Below are 23,502 nucleotides of genomic sequence, written 5' to 3'. Positions count from 1 at the left end.
TCTCTTTTAAAGGACAACTCCGGTGAGAAATGCCCCTAGGGGTAATTAACAGATGGTTACAGAGTAGATTGTTCTCTGGGATGCGTTTTCATGGAACTCGAATGTAAAGAGTTTTATCTTTAAGAACAGATTAGCTTATAACGCTAGTCTATGGGGCACAGAGTAGTGAAATTAAATCGCTAGTTAATACCACTAACAAGGCTAAAAATAGCCTCACACTAACACGGCAGCATGATGAGGGACCCTACATGCAAACCGAAGCATTGAGAACTTTGTAAGAGTTCAAACAGTTTAATAAGAAGACACTTTATAGACATACTGCATTACGCGTTCACGGACAGGCGCCATCTTGGAAAACAGTCTCGACTCATCGAGCGACGAGAGCTCTGCTAAGTGATGAACTGTGACTTGGAATCTCATATGGTCCGTTGTTTCCAGAAGAAAACACTGAACACAACAGAGCTAATAAATAAATAAATAAATACAAAAAAGTCCATGTTATTACATTTCACAAACTTAATTCCTATCGACCAGCTCACTTAGAACAGCGCTCGTAGATCGATTCATCGAGAATGTTTTTCGAGATGGTGCCTGTCCGTGAACGCGTAAGGCACTGTGTTTACAACGTATCTTCTTATTAAACTGTTTGTACTCTTACAAAGTTCTCAATGCTTCGGTTTGCATGTAGGGTCCCTCATTATGCTGCCGTGTTAGTGTGAGGCTATTTTGAGCCTTGTTAGTGGTATTAACTAGCGGTTTAATTTTACCACCCTGTGTCTACTCTGTGCCCCATAGACTAGCGTTATAAGCTAATCTGTTTTTAGAGATAAAACTCTTTACATTCGATTTCCTTGAAAACGCATCCCAGAGAACGATCTACTCTGTAACCATCTGTTAATTACCCCTAGGGTCATTTCTCACCGGAGTTGTCCTTTAAGGCTTCCGGCTCAGATTTGAGGCACAAATCACAGGCAGCCTTTCGAGACGAGATTTAACGAACGACATCATGTGTTTCTCGACTGCGTCTACCTCCACCATCTGCCAATTTCTTTTCTTGGCTGGTTTGCGACCTTAATGAGAATGAAATTAATGAAACTTGAAAGCAGGACAAATGTATTAAGTTTTGCTAGCATTCACCAAACCCATGAGCAAATCACCTGCCAAAACAGTTCCTTTAAATTAAACCACAAATAATGTTAGAGAACAGTATCACTTTCAGTTAATCAGATCGAAAAAAAGTCACTCACCATTTTTTGGAGATAATTTTTGCTTTGTGTCATTTTGTATCTTACTGCCTGAAGCACATGACTCGGCTGTGTCCTCAACGCAGTCCTGTGTTGGCAAGGGTGGCCTCACCACACAATCTACTTAATTAAAAAAGAACAAATATTGCATGTGAGCCTTTCTTGATTAGTGTAGTCTTCATAAGTATACAGTGCCTATAGAAAATCATACCATACTTTGCTGAAATCCTTATCTTTTGTCACATTAAACTCTGAAAATTAAAATATATATATATCAAAAAACGGCCATGTACTGTATAAGCACACATTATAACCTTTGACAGATGACATCAAAGTAAAAAATAACATTTAGAAAAATTCATAATTATTAAACAACTAAATTAGTGAAATACCAGGTTTGGTTAAGACAGGGGTGTCCAAAGGTGTCAGTTGGTCTGTCCAGTAACTCATGATGAACCTCAGGCGAACTGCACACTTCCAATATCAGTGTCTTAGACTGTCAGACTTAAAGCAGCAGCGCTGACAGACACATCCGTGCTTCTAAAGGTAGGCCTATTGTTTTTTTGTTTGTTTTTTTATGGATAATATATCAATATAATATTAAAAAACACTACACAGTGTCAGTGGCTGATATATAAAATCAAGTATGGTGAAATCATGAATAATAATAATAATAAAATAAAAAAAATAGAGCTAGAGAATGTACATGTTTAAAACGTACATGACAGGCTAGTGCTGGGGGTTATGACCAAACATTTATAGCACAGTATTTTTTCCCCTATGCATGACCAGGTGTTCACCACATTATCTACTGATTGAGAGAGGAAAAACTGCAGTAGATTGACTAGAATGCCCTAGTTTACTGTGAATATTGTACACAGACATGCAACACACTCTTTTCAGACACATGAATATTAAAATACGGAGAGAAAAAAATAAAAGTTGAGGGCACCTTAAAAAATATAACCCTATATAAAACCATCCTGCCAAAACGAAGGAGAAATGTGAAGAACATTAGACGGTCTAAGGATATTTTCAATACATTTAAGAACACTACATTCTCTGAACAAACGATGCGTAAGTTTAACACAAAAAGAATAAAGCAGTTACTTTTTTACCCAATCTTCTTTGAATTGTCAGTCTATTTATTAACTTACATCGTCTTCTGTATAGCAGAATAATCTATGGTGTCATCGCTGTCATGATCAGACCTACGGTTGTATCAGTGCATACATTTCATTTGAACATGAAGAAATGTGCGCATACACGCTGCTAGTTCGTGTTTAGAGCACTAACTTAGTAGCCTAGAAATCTAGACGCACCCTAGCGGCAGCAAATCTAATCTACCCGCAAGTGTCGTCTAGGAACTCTCAATCCCCTCCTGAGCAGTAAAAACCAAACTCTGGACGGGCCAATCACATCGTGTATAGAGTCGGTGGGCGCGGCCATAATGACAAATCAGCTTTGACCGCGACTCTGGAAGACTTGGAGTTAAGCTTTTCTCTGAGAAAAGAACGGCACTGAAGTCATTCTTAAAAAGGGAAGATGTGTTCGGAGTTTAGCCAACCGGATACGGCGAATGTTTAATCTGTCAGCTCCGCTTCACCTTCGTCGCTCTGGTTGGTTGTAGCGCTATCCTATCGCGTGCAGAGGGAGTTTGACAGACAACCGTTTATCCGCCCCTCGGATTGAGCTGTCAATGGTGAGTTTCCAGACCAAACATCTTGATGTGGCTCTGGCTTGTCAGGCTACTAACTTAGAGTATTTGAAATAAGTCCATGAAAACTTACGCACTCGCTCTGCTCTGAATCTGATCTATATGGTGAGCGTTGTTAATCTCATCACGGCTCTCTACCCAGAAACTGCTCTCATGTGTGCGTCCCCGTGAAGTTCGAATTCTCCAAGATCGCCCCCTACAGCCAAAACAATAGTGGATGTTATTGAGTGCACTCATTCAATCTCACATTGCATCGCAATAACGAGTGTACAGATGATTTACACACAATGGCCGTCCGACTTCACGCTCTTGTTTTCATTCACTCCTTCAAGTGAATAATATAAGCGGATAACGTAGGGAAAATGAATTGATGCTTCAGTTGGCGATTTCAGCCTTGCCATCTGGGCTGTGTTCTCAACACAGTGAAAAGGGACCCGTGTTGTGCCACGCCCAGAACTTTGTTTTAGCGACATATACCGGTATTACGGTATCATCAAAATTCATATCTTAAAGGGGGGGTGAAACACTCAGTTTCAGTCAGTGTCATGTCAATCTTGAGTACCTATAGAGTAGCATTGCATCCTGCATATCTCCGAAAAGTCTTTATTTTTTTAATAACTATATAAGAAAGATGCGCTGTTCCGAGTCTTTCCGAAAAAAGCCGAGCGGGTGGGGGCGTGTCGTGTGGGCGGAGCTAAATAATGACGTGTGCGCGCCGCTGTTATTGTGTTGAGTCGAGTGCGTCGTAAAGCTGTGTCATCCCTAACAGCGGGAAAAACTTTATTCAAAATAAAAATATGGCTTTTAATCAGATACAGCCATACATCTATGATCCGGAATCAGACCCAGAGGCTGCAGTTGAACAGGAGCAGCAGCAAAAACGACTAGAGCAGGACGTCTCTATGTGCTACAAGTTATACACTAACTATATAATATGCTGAGCGACTTGTGTTATTTACATATTTATACTTGAATTATATCGTCGTATTTTTGTCTTTGAAGGTGTACATGTGAGAAGTGCAGTTGTGCATGTGTGTGTGTGTGTTTACGCGTGGTTTGTGTAGACAATTGTAACGTTAGTAAGCGGACTGGTTTTGCACGGCAGGCTAAGTTAGTGTTTACATAGAAAGACACGGAATAGTAGCGCATTTGAATGAAGAAGCGCGCTTATTTAGTTCAACATATTTCCCCACTCTTTGTGTATTGTTGTTTGGAGTGCTTTTACAATACACAAACATAAAGTTACACATATAGTGGCCAGCTAAACAAATGTACACGCACTACACATCGCATGCTCCATTGATCAATTAACTATACGTGATCATGTTTGGGCTACTTGATGAGCATAGGCAAAAACACAGACATTTGAAGCAGTCTCACTCACCGCCTGCGGTTCTAACGTTGGGACCTTTATTGTTGGGACTGCTCCATCATTCAGCATTAGGCGATCGGAAAATCCGGCGTCGAGCTGGGCCTTGTTTATGAAACAGTCGGCACCGAAATGCAGCGAACAGATATAAACATTCGCGCAACTCAGTTGCTGATCCGGAAAAGCAAATTACATCCACTGTTGCCTTAACGCGGGGTTTTTGGGGAATCTGTGCAGGACTGTCTTGGTCTGGCAACCAAAAACGCACTTTTTTGGTGACATTGTAATTGTGCACATCACCTGTGCAGCGCAGCCTACGAGCCAGCGCTTTGATGGGCGTAGCCTGTTGCTTTCGCTCTCCCCCTCTCTCTCTCTCACGCGCTTCCGGTAGAATTGTCCGTAAGGCCCATACAAGGAAATTCCGCCCCCATTAACGTCAAAGGGGACGCATGATCGCAAAAAACTTGCCGAAACTTATGACTAACCGGAAGTAGTATTTTTGACAAAGAAATACTCCCATCAAACGTCCACCTTAACTTTTGAAACTTTGTCCATGTTTAGTATGGGATTCCAAGTCTTTAACAGTGTAAAAAGATCAGTATGCATGAACCAGCATTTCACCCCCCCTTTAACAAAAATAAATACTGGTATTCGGTATGAACCGGTATACCGCCCAGCACTATGACAGAGCAAAGCCGTCAAAGAGGCAGGTGTTTTGTAAAAATGTTCAGTTTCACTGCATAAAAACTTGACTAATGGAGAATCATTTTAAATAGGGAGCAAACATGTAATAGTTGCCTATAAATAGAACAACTATCTTTAAAAATGCTGCTTGCTTTACCAGAATACTTTTATTCCTTCTAAGCTTTTGCTCCTTCCACAACACTTTTACTATTGAGATGCTATAAAGGAGAAACAAATAATAAACAGGATGACATCTACTGAAAGTGCAGTTTTGTTATAAATGAAACAGTTAATGCAAATCAGAAAGAACCAACCTGTATGCTGCTAGATGGTAAATCTGAAACAGTATCAGGTTGTGGAGAAGAAAGATCTGGTCCAGAGCTGACTTCAGAATCTGTGTACTCAACTAAGGAATTCACTGGGAATTTTTTTACCTGTATGAATATAGAATTGCAATAACAAATGATTGCTCTAAAGCTCAAAAATAAAGATGTGATTATGATTGAAAACTGACTTGTAGATAATAATAATAAAAAAAAAAAAAAAGAATTAACAAAAATAATATAAAATCACCATGACTGTCTTAATAGAAAATCCCCTATGCTGTCAGTAACAACCAGCAATGACATTCATGGGATCTGAAGTCATAGGTGCAGAGCGAAAACATGTGACACCAAATAATGTTCTTGAGCCAGTAATTAAAAGAGTTAGTAACTCAAGTAAGACCAGTAGAAAAAGTTAGTGTAGAGCCCTGAGACTCACCTTCAGAATTAAAGGGGAAACCTCAGCAGTGTCTTGTCCCTCCGTTCTGTCAGAACTTTCCACCCGTTCCTTGTCGCGGTTCATAAAGGCGTCATTAGTAGAATGTCCACCATCAACCTGTAACATAAATACATTTAATAATTGTGAAAACAAACCCTACAGCAATAAACTCATGAACAACACTGTTTGTACTCATTAAAACACACATGACCAAATTCATGTGCAAAATCAGATGTTTAATCATCAAAAGAATTCAATTCAATGCATTGATTTTGAACAGAAGATTGAACTTTCTAGATTCAAGACTTCTCGGCTAAATTGATATCTGGACCCCACAAGGGTAGACCAGTTTATGTGTGTATGAACATCTGCTTACACACCAACATATGATATCTGGACCCCACAAGGGTAGACCAGTTTACGTGTGTATGAACATGTGCTTATACACCAACATATGATACCTGGACCCCACAAGGGTAGACCAGTTTACGTGTGTATGAACATGTGCTTATACACCAACATATGATATCTGGACCCCACAAGGGTACACCAGTTTACGTGTGTATGAACATGTGCTTATACACCAACATATGATACCTGGACCCCACAAGGGTAGACCAGTTTACGTGTGTATGAACATGTGCTTATACACCAACATATGATATCTGGACCCCACAAGGGTACACCAGTTTACGTGTGTATGAACATGTGCTTATACACCAACATATGATATCTGGACCCCACAAGGGTACACCAGTTTACGTGTGTATGAACATGTGCTTATACACCAACATATGATACCTGGACCCCACAAGGGTAGACCAGTTTACGTGTGTATGAACATGTGCTTATACACCAACATATGATATCTGGACCCCACAAGGGTAGACCAGTTTACGTGTGTATGAACATGTGCTTATACATCAACATATGACCAAGTGGTGGAAGAAATCTGTTTTGCGCAATACTAAAAGAGACAATTCAAATACTTTTTCTCAAATTATGAGAACAAAATGAATAGGAACGTGACATTTTTAAGAGACTCACCTTCAGAATTAAAGGGGAAACCTCAGCAGTGTATTGTACCTCCGTTCTGTCAGAACTTTCCACCCGTACCTTGTTGCGTTTTATAAAGGCATCATTAGCAGAATGTCCACCATCAACCTGTAACATAAATACATTTAATAATTGTGAAAACAAACCCTACAGCAATAAACATGAACAACAACGTTTGTACTCATTAAAACACACTTGACCAAATTCATGTGCAAAATCAGATATTTAATCATCAAAAGAATTCAATTCAATGCATTGATTTTGAACAGAAGATTGAACTTTCTAGATTCAAGACTTCTCGGCCAAATTGATATCTGGACCCCACAAGGGTACACCAGTTTATGTGTGTATGAACATGTGCTTATACACCAACATATGATATCTGGACCCCACAAGGGTACACCAGTTTACGTGTGTATGAACATGTGCTTACACACCAACATATGATATCTAGACCCCACAAGGGTAGACCAGAAAACAAAATGACTAGGAACGTAACATTTTAAAGAGACTCACCTTCAGAATTAAAGGGGAAACCACATTGGTGTCTTGTACCCCCGTTTTGTCAGAACTTCCCACCTGTTTCTTTTTGCGGTTTTTATCAACCTAAAACATGGATTACAGTCAATTCTTTAATCATTGCTCAAGCAACCAATTGTTATCCAACTCTGCTAGGAAAGTTAGTGCCTGTTTTTATATTACAAAGGAAAAGATGACAGAATTGTAAGAAACATTTTTTTAACCCACACGTAATATAGTATACCTTACCCTCCAAGGCCAATCACTTCCTCCATAATCATATGCGATTTCATCTCCTCTCTCTATGTTTTTTAAAGCAAACAGGACTAGATGTGGCTTTCCATCTGCAACAATTTTTTTCATCCAGCAGTTTGGCTTAACATGGTCATCATTGACCAGCCTCCCCAATGATCCATTTTCCACAGAAGCATCCATGCTAAAAGAAGCCAAAAACAAATGATAAATATAAATAATTTTCAGGACCTAAAATAATATAAAGGCCTTTCTATAGCTCAACATAAGCTTGAGATCAAGGTCACATGACTTTGTGTGGTTGAATCAAATCCTGGATTTCTTGTGGGATTGATAGCAGTGCTTATTTTGTAAATTCAAAGGCCCCGGAACACACAGACCAGTGAGAGGGAGAAGGATCTGTTAAGTTCAAAGGCAACCGACTGAAGGGAAATGGGTTTGTGTAATTTGTCAAGTTTTTTTGCCAGGTGGCTTTTTTAATTGTATGATGTCATTACGTTGCCTTGCCACCAGCCAATTGCGGAATTGTGATCGTAGTTTCTAGTATCAATGCATCTGCCCAGTGCATTCTTAGGGATGTCAACGATTAGTCGATGATTGATTAAATGGCATTAATTGGCAAAAGACATTTAATCGATAAGACTTATCGATCATCAATTAAAGGGTCAGTTCACCCAAAAATGAAAATGATCTCATTAATTACTCACCCTCATGTCGTTAGACACCCGTAAGACCTCTGTTCATCTTCGGAACACAAAAGAAGATATTGTAGTTGAAAGCTGATGGCTGAGAAAGGCTTCAGATAGGCCTTCATTGACATTCAGTGCATTTTTTACTCACTCGACCCATAGAGGCACTAAAAACGTTGTTACAAAGTTCATCTCACTGCAGTGGCTGTATAGTTATGTTACAGCGACAAAAATAGTTTTTGTGCGCAATTTTTTTTTGAAATATCTACTTTGTCCACTAAGTTATTGTCTTCCGCATATGCCTCGGACGTGAACTCACGAAGCACCACGACGCATTCGTGAGAATATTACGCAGTCCGCCGTACGGACACCTGACCCAGAAGAGGACGTTTGTTTACAAGCAGAGAAAGGGAAGACGCGCTGTATCTAAGCTGTTGAATTCTACACTGATCGTGCTTTACATCATTCGTAAATATGTCAGATGGTTCCCTTTATCGAGGGAACTTCACACTGCGTTGGAACGACGAAATGGGGATGCTCCCTAAGCATCAGCGGCTCTGAAGTCTGAATAGAAACTAGACAAATCCGATTGGCGTGCGTGATGACGTCATTGTGACGGCGTACCCGAAAGTATAAAAGGGGAGCCGGCGCATAATGGCGGCAGTCTTTGCTCTTCAGCAGGCGCTCTCTGTTACATTGTCTGTCTATTTACTGTTGTTCTGTCCAGTTGCGATTGAGTTTGTGTGTGTGACTAGTTTAAAAAGTGTGAATGATGGAAAGAGAGTACAAGCAGTGTGTGCATCCTTGCCCTCGTTACATCTCGGGCTCGGACACACACATGCTTTGTGTGCAGTGCCTGGGTGCTCAGCACGCTCGGGCGGCTCTCGAGGGAGCCGCCTGTGAGCATTGCGAGCGGCTGACACTCAGGCTGCTCCGCTCTCGGCTGGCCGTGTTCGATGAGACCGGCCAGCCTCGTGAGCCCCGTGGTTCTGGACCCGCGGTCGCTGAGGCGGCTCGGCGTCGCAGATCATGGGGCTCACAGCGGGACTTGTCAGAGGGTTTTGGGACTGCTGCGGCACCTTCCCAATCCTCCTCTGACAGTTCTGATGATCTTCCTCCCCGTGTGGAAGCCCGCTCTGCGGCATCTTCCCACGGGGTGGAGGGTCAGATGCTCGTTCTCTCCGGTTCTGAGCAGCCGGAGGGCGCGGGCATCGAGGCGGGGGATGAAGCGGGACTCTGCACGTTTCATCCACCCGCCCATGAGGAGCTGGTTGAGGTGTTGACCCGGGCGGTGGCCAAATTAAAGATCGATTGGCCACAAGAAACGCAGGAAGTCCAGCCACCCAGCAGGCTGGACGACCGGTTTCTTTCGCACCGGGTCCAAACACCGCGCCGGGGCTTACCTTTCTTCCCAGATCTGCACGCTGAGGTGTGCAGATCGTGGAAGAAGCCCTACTCCTCGCGTGTTTCCAATCCCCCAGTGTTGGATTATTCCAATGTCCTGGGGGCACGCGAGGCGGGCTATGGGGCGATGCCGCGGGTGGAAGATGCTCTCGCGAGCTATCTTTCGCCCGAATCGGCATCGTCCCTGAAAGCTCCGGTGCTGCCCACCAAGCCATGTCGTGACACCTCGGCTTTGGTGGGCAAGGCTTATATGGCGGCTGGTCGGGCTGGTAGTTCCCTGCACACTCTTTCCATTCTGCAGGTCTACCAGGCCGACCTCCTGAAAGAGCTAGACGAGGGGGAAGGTCCCTCTCCGGAGGACATTTTAGAGCTGCGGAAGGCCGCAGATTTGTCTCTCCGCATTACCAAGGAGACGGCCCGTGCCATTGGCCGCTCCTTAGCTGGAATGGTAACTGTGGAGAGACATCTCTGGCTGAATTTGTCGGGGATAAAGGAGAAAGATAGATCTTTTCTCCTTGACTCCCCGATCTCGCCTTCTGGATTGTTTGGGGACGCGGTTAACGCCGTGGTCTCCAGACACCAGGAGGCGAAGAAGCAGTCAGCGGCCTTCCAGCAATTTCTCCCTCGCCGCTCTAAACCAGGAAAGGCTGGCCCTAACGGGCAGCCTCAGCCGTCTGCCAGCTCCTCGCATCGGCAGATGCAAAAAGAGAGCGTCGCCTCTAGAGCCCCTCCTCCGGGAGCCTGGCAACAGAAGCGGCGCTCTCACCAGCAGCCAACCGCTCCTAAGGGCGATCTAAGGAACGTCCTTCAGGCGCGGAAGGCTGCCGGGAAGAAGTCCTAGCCACGGCAGGGCTTCTAAGGGCGGTCCCCCCCACGAAGAGACAACCGAGGTTGTTCTCTTCGCGGTGCCCTGGGGAAATCAGTGTGGTAATCCCACCGTCTATGACGCTTCGGGCCACATCGATTTCCTCCGAACGCACGCTGTCCCATCCGCCTCTGGAAAGACCTGCGGTGGGACAGCTCGCGCGTCCGCACATAGAGACTCATTCCCAGCTTCTCCCTGCCGGTCAGCCGCTTCAGGGGGTTGGGGACGAGCCTCGTGTAACACCCGACGCCAGCCTCGAGAGGCTGGTTCCCTTAGTAGATTATCTCGGCGCATGGAAATGCCTTCCGAGTATTTCTACTTGGGTCCTGCAGACTGTAGAGAGAGGTTACAGACTGCAGTTCGGTCACCCTCCTCCGAAATTCAGGGGGTTAAACTGGACTGCAGTGGTACCAGAGCAGGCTCGGGTAATGGAACTAGAAGTAAAAACTTTACTGGCGAAGGGAGCCATAGAACAGGTTCCTCCGCTGGAAAGGGAGTCCGGGTTCTACAGCCGGTACTTTATAGTTCCCAAAAAGGATGGGGGGTTGCATCCAATTCTAGATCTGCGGCATTTGAATCGATCTCTAAGGAGGTTCAGATTCAAAATGCTCACGATCCCCACCATCGTGAGTCAGATCCAGTCCGAGGACTGGTTCGTCACGATAGATTTGAAGGACGCATACTTTTATATCCCCATCCTTCCGTGTCACAGGAAGTATCTGAGGTTCGCTTTCGGGGGCGAAGCATACCAATATCGAGTACTTCCCTTCGGCCTAGCCCTCTCCCCTCGCACTTTCACGAAATGCATGGATGCAGCTCTAGCTCCAATGAGGCTTCTGGGCATCCGTGTATTGAATTACATCGACGACTGGCTCATATTGGCCCAGTCGTACGATATGGCAGTTCGGCATCGAGATGTCGTTCTGACCCATATAAAGTGCTTGGGGCTGAGACTCAACACGAAGAAAAGCGTGTTGACGCCATCCCAGAGGATTACGTTCCTAGGGATAGTATGGGATTCGACTACGATGCGGGCACAATTGTCTCCCGCGCGAGTCGAGACCGTACGGGCGATGGTCTCGGGAATAAGGCTAGGCCACAGCATCACTGTGAAGCGCTTTCAGAGAGTGCTGGGGCACATGGCGGCAGCGTCCAACGTGATACCGTTCGGCCTGCTGCACATGAGACCCCTCCAGTGGTGGCTGAAAACCAAGGGGTTTTCCCCCAGAGGGAATCCCTTCCGTATGATCAGGGTAACGCGCAGATGCCTTCGTTCCCTAGTCATATGGAAGAAACCTTGGTTTCTGTCCCAAGGGCCAGTGTTGGGAGCGTCCTGTTGCCGGAGATCCGTTTCAACAGACGCCTCCCTCACTGGTTGGGGCGCGGTCATGGACGGCCGCTTTGCGAGGGGCCCGTGGGAGGGCCGTCATTCCTCCTGGCACATCAACTGCCTGGAGATGATGGCGGTCTACAAAGCTCTCAGGAGCTTTTTCCCGGACCTCCGCGGCCAACATGTCCTGGCACGGACAGACAATACGGCTGTCGTAGCGTACCTCAATCACCAGGGAGGGTTGAGATCGCGCCCTCTATGCAGACTGGCGCATCTGATTCTCCTATTCTCCAAGGGAAACTGTTGTCCATCAGGGCAATGTATGTCCCAGGGGTTCAAAATCAGGGAGCAGACATCCTGTCAAGGCAGGGGCTGAGGCCCGCGGAATGGCGGCTCCACCCGCAGGTGGTGGAGGCCATATGCGAGAGGTTCGGCCCAGTGGAAGTGGACCTGTTCGCGTCTCGCGAGACGTCCCACTGTCCACTGTGGTTTTCTCTCACGCATCCAGCCCCGCTGGGGTTGGATGCCATGGTGCAGACGTGGCCCAGGCTGCGTCTGTACGCCTTTCCCCCGATCGCTCTGCTCCCGGGAGTCCTGGAGAGGGTTCGTCAACAAGGGGTCAGCCTACTTCTAGTGGCGCCCCGTTGGCCGACCCGAGTTTGGTTCTCAGATATCATAGCTCTGCTGGCAGGTCAACCATGGCAGATTCCTCTGAGGAGGGATCTCCTGTCTCAGGCGGCGGGCACGATATTTCACCCCCGACCAGAGATTTGGAACCTTTGGGTCTGGCCCCTGATGGGGCCAGGTACCTAGAGGCTGGCCTGTCGGCAGGGGTGGTAGAGACCTTACTCAGCTCCAGGGCTCCATCTACCAGGAGACTGTACAGCCTCAAGTGGAATGTCTTTTCCACTTGGTGCGGGGAACGTGAGGTGGACCCAGTTAACTGCCCGGTGGCTTCAGTGCTGGAGTTCCTCCAAGATCGTTTCTCTGCGGGTCTGACCCCGTCCACACTCAAGGTGTACGTGGCTGCCATTGCGGCTTTCCACACACCTCTGGGTGATGGGCCTTTGGGTAGGCACCAGCTGGTAGTACAGTTCCTCCGTGGGGCTCGGAGGATGAGGCCTGTGGCCCAGTCCAGAGTTCCTACTTGGGACTTGGCAGTGGTTCTCGGAGGTTTGGCTGAGGCCCCCTTCGAGCCATTGGAGCTGGCGGAACCAAAACACCTGACCTTTAAAGTAGCTTTTCTCCTCGCTATTACCTCTCTTAGGAGAGTGGGAGATCTCCAGGCCTTGGCGGTAACGCCAACTTGCCTGGAGTTTGCCCCAGGTGGAGTAAAGGCTATTTTACATCCTAGGCCGGGTTACGTATCTAAGGTCCCATCAAGGGTGGTCAGGTCACTGGTTCTACAGGCATTTCATCCTCCGCCTCATGTGACGGCGGAAGAAGGGAGACTTCACCTACTCTGCCCGGTTCGGGCACTTAGAGTTTATTTGGAGAAGTCTGCACAATGGAGGAGATCTCAGCAGCTGTTAGTGTGCTTCGGTTCACCTAAGAAAGGGTTGCCTGCTTCTACTCAGACAATCAGTAATTGGATTGTCCAGGCAATAACCATGGCCTATCGGGTGCGCAGTTTGCCTTCACCCTTGGCCGTGAGGGCCCATTCCACCAGAGGCATGGCCTCTTCAGTGGCCCTCCTTTCTGGGGTCCCCTTGCAGGATATCTGTGAGGCGGCGGGGTGGGCTACTCCACACACTTTTATCAGATTTTACAGCCTAGATCTCCCTGCGACGCCTGGCGCTAGGGTGCTCCAGTCCTAGTTGTGCCCGGTCTCCGGCTTCACACTAGGGCAGGCGCTAACCTCGGTGTGGCCTAGTGGGTACTCATCCCCATTTCGTCGTTCTGACGCAGTGTGAAGTTCCCTCGATAAAGGGAACGGCTTGGGTTATGTATATAACCCTTGTTCCCTGAGAGGGAACGAGCACTGCGTCGTGCCGCCACACCTCGGCACGCCTGGAGCGCATGCTTCAGAGCAAAAACTGCCGCCATTATGCGCCGGCTCCCCTTTTATACTTCCGGGTACGCCGTCACAATGACGTCATCACGCACGCCAATCGGATTGGTCTAGTTTCTATTCAGACTTCAGAGCCGCTGATGCTTAGGGAGCATCCCCATTTCGTCGTTCCGACGCAGTGCTCGTTCCCTCTCAGGGAACAAGGGTTATATACATAACCCGAGCCGTTTTCTACGAAGAGGAGGATTTGCATTTTTTTGTTCATTCGTAATTATTCGAACCGGAGTATACAGATAATGAACTAGAAGAGATGGTAGCGGCTGCAACACAAACACAGCCACAAGCTAACATTACTGTAAAATTGAGAGGTCTTCACGGGTCCAAAAATTCATACCCGAACCCGAAGAGACCAGCAACGTTCTACACAGAACCAACCCGGACCCGTCTATTATTTCAAAAACTGGACCCGGACCCGTGCAGATCCGAGAAATGCCAAAAAATATAGTACCCAGAACCGACATGGACCCTTCTATTATTTGATCGCTGGAATCGAACCCGGCGGGAAGACACAGACCCGACTGTCTCATATTACACAATAAACTGATGTTTACAAGTTAATAAACAAGCTGCGAAAAATAACTTTGTCTCAGCCTACCTAACGATATAGCCGTAATTGTCTCCCTTCCTTGTGCCTGATTGTGATGCATTACAATATTCATCTGTAATTGTTCCAAGCATGCTTAATTCACTCATCATTTCAGCTGTAAAAGTCCACTTTATTTCACAGTAACGGAATTATGAGTTAACTCGCATATAACTTTGACTGCATGTTTGCCCTTTTGAACTAATAACTATTGCTTGTTCAGTGCCATTATTTTTTTTTGCCATAATCTCTCTGAGCCGAGTCTGACTAGCAGAACTAAGATTAAACAAGACGGCTCATTCATATTATTTTTAAAGTCATTACAGTCACTGCGGAAGCTCAGGTTGCCACAGAAACATGACACGCGCTTGAGACTGCACTCGCGCGTCAGCTGGAGCACCTGAAATATGAGCTTTTCTACGCAATTTGAGCATCACAGAAAACATTTATGTGACAGTTCACCTGAGGTCTTGTTGCTGATTTGGAATATAATTTTGAGTGCATTATTACCGCGCGCATGCATTAAATCTGCCCGCTTTCTAAACGGCTGAGAGAGCGCGAGCGAAAGAGAGAGAGCTTGTGTTGTTGTTGTTGTGTATTTCTAAACCTCATTTCCCGGCTCACACTTTTCTTATCCTAATTTAGCAATTTGACTCTCACGGCCAGGTGTTCTCCGAGTCCTATCGATTACATACGCTACAACGTTAACAGACCGGGACCGGACCCGGCTGACGGAATATATTATAGTAATATATTGGGACCGGACCCGGCTGACCATTTCAAGACCCGACTGGGCTGTGATGAATCATTCATAGTCTAATGTTTATATAGTAACTCAGTAATATAGTAAGTACTTTACATATTCATCCAAAGCATTATAACACACACACAAAAAAAAAAAAAGAAATCATATACTACATTGCTATATCGTTGCTTTATCCCTTAACCATCTCCCCATTACGATTCCACTCATACCTCTTTGTTTTGTAAAAACAGGCTGGGCACAGCTGTTGTCTGGTGAAAAATGTGCACCGCCCAATTTCAACTGCTTGACGTATCAAAGCGGTAACTCAACCGCTGGACAGCCAGCAGCTTCATGCGTTCAGTATCATTCCATGGGAAATAGTGAAATGTGAGCCTTTCATTTCGCGGATTTGATAAAGCACTTTTACGTTTACTGGTCGATTCTCATGGTTTGGGCATCCAGAAAATGCACACTTTAGCCGCCCCATTTTGACCGCTAAGCCAAGAACTAAAGCTTGTAAACAAACGTCCTCTTCTGGGTCAGATGTCCGTACGGCGGACTGTGTCATATTCTCGCGCATGCGTCGTGGTCCTTCGTGAGTTCACGTCCGAGGCATACGCGGAAGACAGTAACTTAGTGGATAAAGTAGTTATTTCGATTTTTTTTTGCGCACAAAAACTATTCTCATCGCTTAGTAACATAACTGTACAGCCACTGCAGTGAGATGAACTTTGTAACAACATTTTTAGTGCCTCTATGGGTCGAGTGAGTAAAAAATGCACTGAATGTCAATGAAGGCCTATCTGAAGCCTTTCTCAGCCATCAGCTTTCAAATAAAATATCTTCTTTTGTGTTCCGAAGATGAACGGAGGTCTTGCGGGTGTCTAACGACATGAGGGTGAGTAAATAATGAGATAATTTTCATTTTTGGGTGAACTGACCCTTTAAGCAGGGTCATGCGCGTGCTTGCGGTTCAACCGCGAAACGGGAGGGGAAATGAAGCGACCCTGCCAGAGTTCTATTTGGGACCATTTTACAGCTGGAGTTACACCTCCATCATGACTGCAAGTTTGCATGTGCATTCGCAGCCTTTTGTTTTGTGCAAATGTAAGTTGTAATATTGTGTTTATTTTGTGCAGGCCTATCTATAGCTGATTTATCTCATAAGGATGCATTTGGTTATTAATTAACGTTAGAGGCGAGCGGTAGTAAAAGCATGGCGGTGATCAGCTTCAGCTCCAACAGCAATGCACAGCTAATAATGACTATGATTGGGACTGTCATATTACACAACATTAATGAGAACACTATTGTAATAAAACATTGTGATTGTTAATTATTTGGGTTTATTTGCCGTGTGTTTCATTGCGTTGATCCAGGAAGAGCGCGTGCACAACATGAGTCACACACTTTCACTCGCGCATGTAACTTAGTTCAAGTTCACCTGTGCATTCGCATCAGATTGTGCTGAAGTAATTTGTAATATTACATTTATTTTGTATATATGTGATCAATCATAAAGGATGCGTTTCTTTTCGTGAAATAAAACGCACTAGCAAATGGCTTCAGTCAGTGATGGCCACCGGTTTTCATTCAGTGCTTCGGCTTTAGCGCATACAGAGCAATATGATTGGGACCATTTCTATTATTTAACATAAATGAGAACACTATTTTAATAAATGGTTGTAAAGTCATTGGGTTTAGGTGCCGTGTTCAGAGCGCGTGAACACCGCGCGTCTCCCATTCAGAATATAAATATCAGCAACTCAATTCAAGTTCACTTGTGCATTCGCATCATTTTGTGCAGATATAATTTGTAATATTTTGTTAACTTTATATAAATCTGATTAATCTCATATAGGAAGCTTTTTGTTGAGTTAAATAACGTGCTAGCAAAGCATGAGTGTAACTTACCGGTGTTGTTCAGCGCATCCGCTTCAGCTCGCGCCGTTCAAACAGCAACGCAAGACTAATAATAACTATGATTGGGACTGTCACGTTACATAACATTACTGAAAACAATATTTTAATAAATCGTTTTGAATTAATTGGGTTGAGGTGACGTTTCAGCACGTTGTTCTTGTAAGTGCGTCCACAAATTCTGAATAACAGATCTGAGGCGGCGTTCGTGTTGTATTACAGGTTATATTTGGTTATTAAATAAGTCATTTAATTAAATTATAAAATCACATCGACTAATTTTACAATCCCATAGCCCTTTGTTTAGATAAAAAAAATCCCTCTCATTCATTTGGTGAAGAACATGGCGTTTTGAGCAGCATTGTCATGCATACTCTCATGCTGTCAGTTATAAGCCACTGCTGTAGACTCATATTTCAGTAATAAGGTTAACGATTAATCGAGTAATTGAGCGTTAATTTAAATGACGATCGATCATGGGAATTTGTGTAAATTGACATCCCTTATATATTCATAGTTATATAGTGGATTGTTATTGAAGGTTGCATGTATGCTATTAAAAAAGTAACCTGTTTGAATGCTGACTAAATTCTTACCACCATTGTTTGCCCTGCCAGTAGAAGTCAAACATAAAAACTGCCTGTGATGGATGATACTTCTTCCTCCTAGCTTGAGATTCAGTAGAGTCAATGATTTCTCCTCTGTATTCGACAACAAAATCCCCTCTTTGAAATGGGGACACGGCAAACACACCACGACCTATCAACATAAAATACATAAAGATATCACATTTGATGTGGCAAGAATGCAAGAGCACTGTGTAATCACTGTTATTGACAGTAAAGACAATCTAAATTCATTGAACAAAAATATACATAAATAATCCAGAATTGTGGTAAATTGAACATATTTTGTAAAACATTCCATGTTAAACTTGCCTTTTATTGGATTTATGTGTCGTGCCTCCAAAAAAGATGCATTGTCTGTGGCACTGCGCACATGTTGCAGCGCTACACCTTCCGGCTTTAGTCGCAACCTCCTCATCGTGACATCCCCCTGTGCCGAATATAATTTAATTGCACTAATTAGGCTATAATGAATTGTTAACACAATTACATTTGATACACCAAAAAACTTTTATTACATCAGGAACACATGTCCAACATAACTCTGTCAGAGCAAATTAGATATTCCAGGAACTTTACACAACTCCATTGTGTAAGTTTGAGATTGATTCTCACTACGAGTTGCCCATTTTACAAGAATAAAAATACTTTTTTTAGCAAAGTTAAGTTACTCAAAAGAATGCAAAAAGACAGTATACTCAATATGGCTACTTGAACTTTACTTACCTTGTGCATATGCATTGTCAGGGCAATTACTTCAAACCTGTTGACAAAGAACTCGTTAAATATGAGTTTTGCGCAAAAAAAACATTTAATCTGATAGGACTCATAGAATGATCATCCTCAAATCACCCAAATGTTTTTCTAAAAACATCTTTTTTTTTCTGTACCACTGTTTAAAGACCTCTGCAATAATCAGAATCATCAGAGATTGACATTAATGTTTGTCCACTTGTCTGGAACAAGCTTTAAAAAAATAAAAACAATTAGAATGGTGTTTGATCTGAAAAGTGACTCGTTGCACTAATTTTAAAATACTCTAAGGGGCTGATCACTTATACAAATCAGGTATTTTTACTAATTAAATTGAAATAATTGTTCTGAATTTTTGTAAATGCTCTTTAATTTTGATGGGTAGATTTGAATGTGTAAATACATCTGATTTTCTGCGGTTTGAATTTTAGAACATTCAATTTGATGATCTGAATTTCTTCTTCATCTGAAATCTTGAATCTGTATTTTCAAAAACTGAATATTTGCAGTCTATTCATTCAGAACAAAATATCTGCTGTTTGAAAACACGTCTATCCAATTTCGACATAAAATCATTTCAGATGTGTTCAATTTCAAATGTTCTATATTCAACATTTAAAAAATTCAAATTCAGTATTATGTAAAATGCAATATAATACCGGTATTCAATTTTGTTAGATTACACTTGCCAATAAATTAGATTTATACAATTCAAATTCAGATCATTTTGTCATATTTCTAGCTTTTTTAAAATTTTTACTTATGCCAAAAGGGTATAAATCACATGTGATTAGCCATACATAACATACAAAAGCATAGAGGTAAACAGAAAAATAAAATAAATCATATTTCTAGCTCCATAAACACTAGTCACCCAATCTGACGTAAACAAAAAAGCGGGATGCGGCGAAATGATGTTTGCATCCCTTTATTTTAGCTAACAGTTAGTGGCTAACGTTACCATATCTATGGTGGCTACTAAGATAATAACAGTTGCTGAACTAGCAAGGCCATTATGGCAGGCTGACTGCTAGATCATGTGTCGTTGACTAGCAGCTAGTTCTATATACTTTCTATAACAAAATACGGAAGTTACTACAAATGTTTTTTAAGTAATCTAGGTTATTGCTCTCTTATTTATTTATAGCATAGGTGTAAAGACATGTCATTCGGTAAATTACCTTATATTCAAAAATCCCGCGTAGACATTTTCCCTCGTGGAACGTTTCAAACTCTCCTATCCTGTGAGCGTCATCCATCGTTGTCATCACGACGCTTCACGTCACTTCAAAATATGTACCGTATACCGTTGTCTTGGTACTGACCCACGTGACAAACAAGCACAAGTGTGTGAGGGTGCAATACCATTAAGCTAGTTTAGGGGGCAGTACTGAGAGCACACTTAAATCTTAGCACACTTAAACACATATACAAATTTTTCATCACTTGTGGGCCAAACTCAGTTTCTGCACTAGACACATCAGCAAAGCTTTTTTTATTCATTTCAATGATAATACATGTGGGGTCCAGCAAGATGGCCCCACACGTTTTTTGGGACCCCACAAGGTGAGTGTGCTGTCAGGTCGCTGTCCCCACAAGGTGATAAAAACAAACACACACACACATACACACATACACACACACACACACACTGTTCAGGCTAATCTTGTTGTCTAATATCGTTCAGAATTATCAATTCCTGTTTGCGTTAAGGCAAAGTTGGCAATGCTTGGAGATGATACTGCACCAAAAAGATGAACATTCATCCTGTAGATTTCCAGTGGTTGGTTGACATCCCCTTGTGGCCACCACAGGAATCGAAGAAAGTCACGATTTTGAACTCGTACTTGATAGTACATGGCTTCAATGTCTGCCATTATTGAGATTTTTTCCTTTCTGAATCTCAACAAAACACCAAGAAGTGGGTTGGTCAGGTCAGGACCTTGCAGAAGTTTAGAGTTAAGAGCTTTTCCTTTGAATGAAGAAGAACAATCAAAAACAACTCTAAGTTTTCCCTTCTTCTTCCCATGATGTGGTATATACCATACATGACCATCATTCCTTTGAAGTTGTTCTTGTTGTACCTTTTCTGCGTATCCCTTCCTCAGCACATCCTCCATGAACACACTATACTCAGTTGCATAAGCATGATCTTTTTTGAATCTTTTCTCAAGGTTACGTGTACGTTGTGCTGTCAATTCATAGTTGTTAGGCAAGGTTGCATCTTTATCACGAAACGGTAGAGGTAAGTGATAATGCCCATCTTCAAGTTTCAGCGAAGTCGTTACTATGCTCATGAACATTTTGTCTTCAGCTGACAATTCTCTTTTCTCTTCGTAAAACTTTTCAGGAAAGTCATGATTATATTGTCTGATAAGCAGATCTTGAAGATTCTCCATAGAGATGTGATTGGCCATTACTGACATTACTCCAGTTTCATCCATCAGGGACAAGAAGTGAGTGGGCCATTGACCACCCATCCTAGCACAGTCTTGACCGCATATGGTCCATTTCCGTGACTGTTCACGATTTTCCACGGTTCCATAGCTTTTGGAACATTAATTCCAATCAAGATTTCAATGTCAGCGTTGATTCTTTTCAGCTCAATTTCTTTTAAATAAGGCCATTTTTCAAGATCATTTTGAATGAGCAGGTTCTCCTTTGATACAGGGATCTTGGATTGAGTGTATACTTTAGGCAGATCTATGTATACACCTCTATCTATACTACCTACTTCTAGTCCTGTGAGCTCATAGCTCTTAACAGGTCTCTCCTGCCCCATCGTTCTCAGAAGAATTTCAGTTCTGCGTCCTTTGGCATTCAGCTGATTCATGAGATTCTCAGTGCAGAACGTCGCCGAACTGCCTGGATCAAGAAAAGCATAGGTTTTAATGATCTTACTGCCTTTAGCAACTTTAATTTGGACTGGCACGATTGCTAGTGCACATTCCTGGCTGGCCCCTGTTGCACGATCAGCTGATACTAGTGTGCTGTTGACTGACGTTTCTTTTGATTCTGTGAAATTTGGGTTTGGTCGAATCTGCTTTTTCTTTTAATTTCCATTGTCAATGTGGAGCAATGTAGGATGCTTTCGTTGACATATCTGGCAAACCAATCTCTTATTGCAATCTTTGCTCATGTGACCCTTTTTTAAGCATCCGAAAGAGTGACCATTCCTTTTGAGATATTCAAGTTTTTTGTCTTGGAATTCTGATTTTAATGTTTTGCAGTCAGTTAGTGCATGGTTACCTTGGCAAAAACTACATGAGGTCAAAACAACAACGTTGGTGGAGCCTGCTTGCTCCTGCACTTTATATGGCTCTCTGCTGGTCTGCTCCTCAGCTCGAGTCACTGTAGTAACAAAACTGCTGCCGCTCTTAGGTATCCTCAAGCTGGTTACTCTGGGTTTAACAGCTGTACCTTCAACAGGAGTAGGATCTTTGATATCCCCGAAGACTGGGTGAAGTAAAATCTCAGACTGAGTTTCCAGGAATTCTACAAGATTTTTAAATCTAATTTGGAATGACTCAAAGGTTACTGTTCGCCACCTTTCCCGGAGCTTGTATGGGAGTTTGGATACAATCAATTTCAAGTTTGATACAACGTTCAGTTCATCCATGTATTCTAGATCTTGCATTACATTGCAACATTCCCTAAGGTACAGAGCATAGGCATGAAGAGATTTTCCATCATCAGCTTTAATGGCTGTCCAGTTCAGCGCCTTTTCTATGTAAGCATTTGCAATCTTCATTTCATTGCCGAAATGTTTCTTTAAAAGTTGCTGAGCTTCAGTATACCCTCTGCGGGCCTCCATGTGCAAACAGCTACGAACAAGATCTCTGGCCTGGCCAGCAGTGAACTGTTCAAGAAAATAGAGTCTATCCTTACTGTTACTAGTCTTGTCTTCAATCAGATATTTAAAAGCATGAAAGAAAGACTGATAGGACAGTGGATCTCCATTAAAAACAGGTACTTCTCTCTTAGACAATAGAGAAAGATTTTGCTGCATAATCATAAGATCAGTCATCTCCTTTTGCCTTTGAACCATTAAGCTTAAGCCTGGGTGTGAACCATTACTGACCTCCATCCGCGGGCTCGATGAACTTTCGGCCACCGTTACTCGAGAGATTTTCTGCACGTCACTAACTGCTCTCTGGAGTGGGGTCTTCGGTATGGCGGTCACTGGAGCAAACTCTTTAGCAGAGGTATCAGTAAAAGTGGGTTCAACATTATCTTCCATGTTTGCATCATAATATTCATTCATAACATCACCTTGTGACTCAGAATTATTTGTCAACACTTTAAGCTTTGCATCTGCTGCTGCCATTTGTGTTTGCAGTTCTGCTCTTTCAATCTTTGATTTTATAATAACTTCTTCCATCTGCAAAGCTTGTAAATCAGGCAGAATTTTAGCGCGTGCTTCTAAAGCGGCTTTTTCCGCAGCAGCTATTTTAGCTGCGGAAGAGGCCTTAGATGATGTAGACCTTACAGACACACTGGAGATGTTTGAAATACTGTCCTTTGCTTCAATTGCTGTTTGACGTTCTTGTTCCTTTTTCCAAATTTCAACTTCTTTAGTAAAGTAATCGAAATTTATCATTCTAGGTTCAAACCAATCTACATAATCATTTTCCTTTTCTTCTTCTGCTAAAAGCTGTTGCACTGCGTTATGCACACTTTTGAAGTCATGGATAAAGTATAAAAACACCGCCATGCAATCATTTACCTCTTCAACGTTTCCACCTTCAATGAGCAGAGCTTTAATTTCATTCATTTTCCTCGTGCATACTCCTAATTTGCCTCTGCGCGTTGCAATGCGTGAATTTAAAAGCTGTTCAGCCTCAGCGGCCGTCTGAATCGCTTCATCCATCATTTAATACAGGCCACAAACACTAGCAGTTCTTTTAGCGTTA

General features: G+C 43.3%; 2 protein-coding genes across 8 annotated transcripts in view; one reads left to right on the top strand and one right to left on the bottom strand.

The window, feature by feature from the left end:
- Window positions 1–23,502, top strand: part of LOC137079102 (cytolytic toxin-alpha-like) — a 165,094-nt gene that overhangs the window by 128,269 nt on the left and 13,323 nt on the right. The gene's annotated exons all lie outside the window — the stretch shown is intronic.
- LOC137079106 (uncharacterized) lies at window positions 319–19,783 on the bottom strand. The gene is made up of 10 exons (XM_067447070.1): window positions 19,771–19,783; window positions 18,563–18,599; window positions 18,149–18,266; window positions 17,807–17,969; window positions 7,601–7,787; window positions 7,349–7,438; window positions 6,824–6,940; window positions 5,777–5,893; window positions 5,329–5,448; window positions 319–1,364 (listed from the first exon to the last, which is right to left on the bottom strand). Exons 2-10 carry the CDS (start codon window positions 18,575–18,577, stop codon window positions 1,353–1,355), a joined length of 939 nt encoding a protein of 312 aa, XP_067303171.1. The 5' UTR covers window positions 18,578–18,599; window positions 19,771–19,783; the 3' UTR covers window positions 319–1,352.

Source organism: Pseudorasbora parva, chromosome 6 (genome assembly GCF_024679245.1).
Source record: "Pseudorasbora parva isolate DD20220531a chromosome 6, ASM2467924v1, whole genome shotgun sequence".
Lineage (NCBI taxonomy): Eukaryota > Metazoa > Chordata > Actinopteri > Cypriniformes > Gobionidae > Pseudorasbora > Pseudorasbora parva.
The sequence above is the reverse complement of the archived record's forward strand: the minus strand, read 5'-3'. Positions and strand labels throughout refer to the sequence as shown.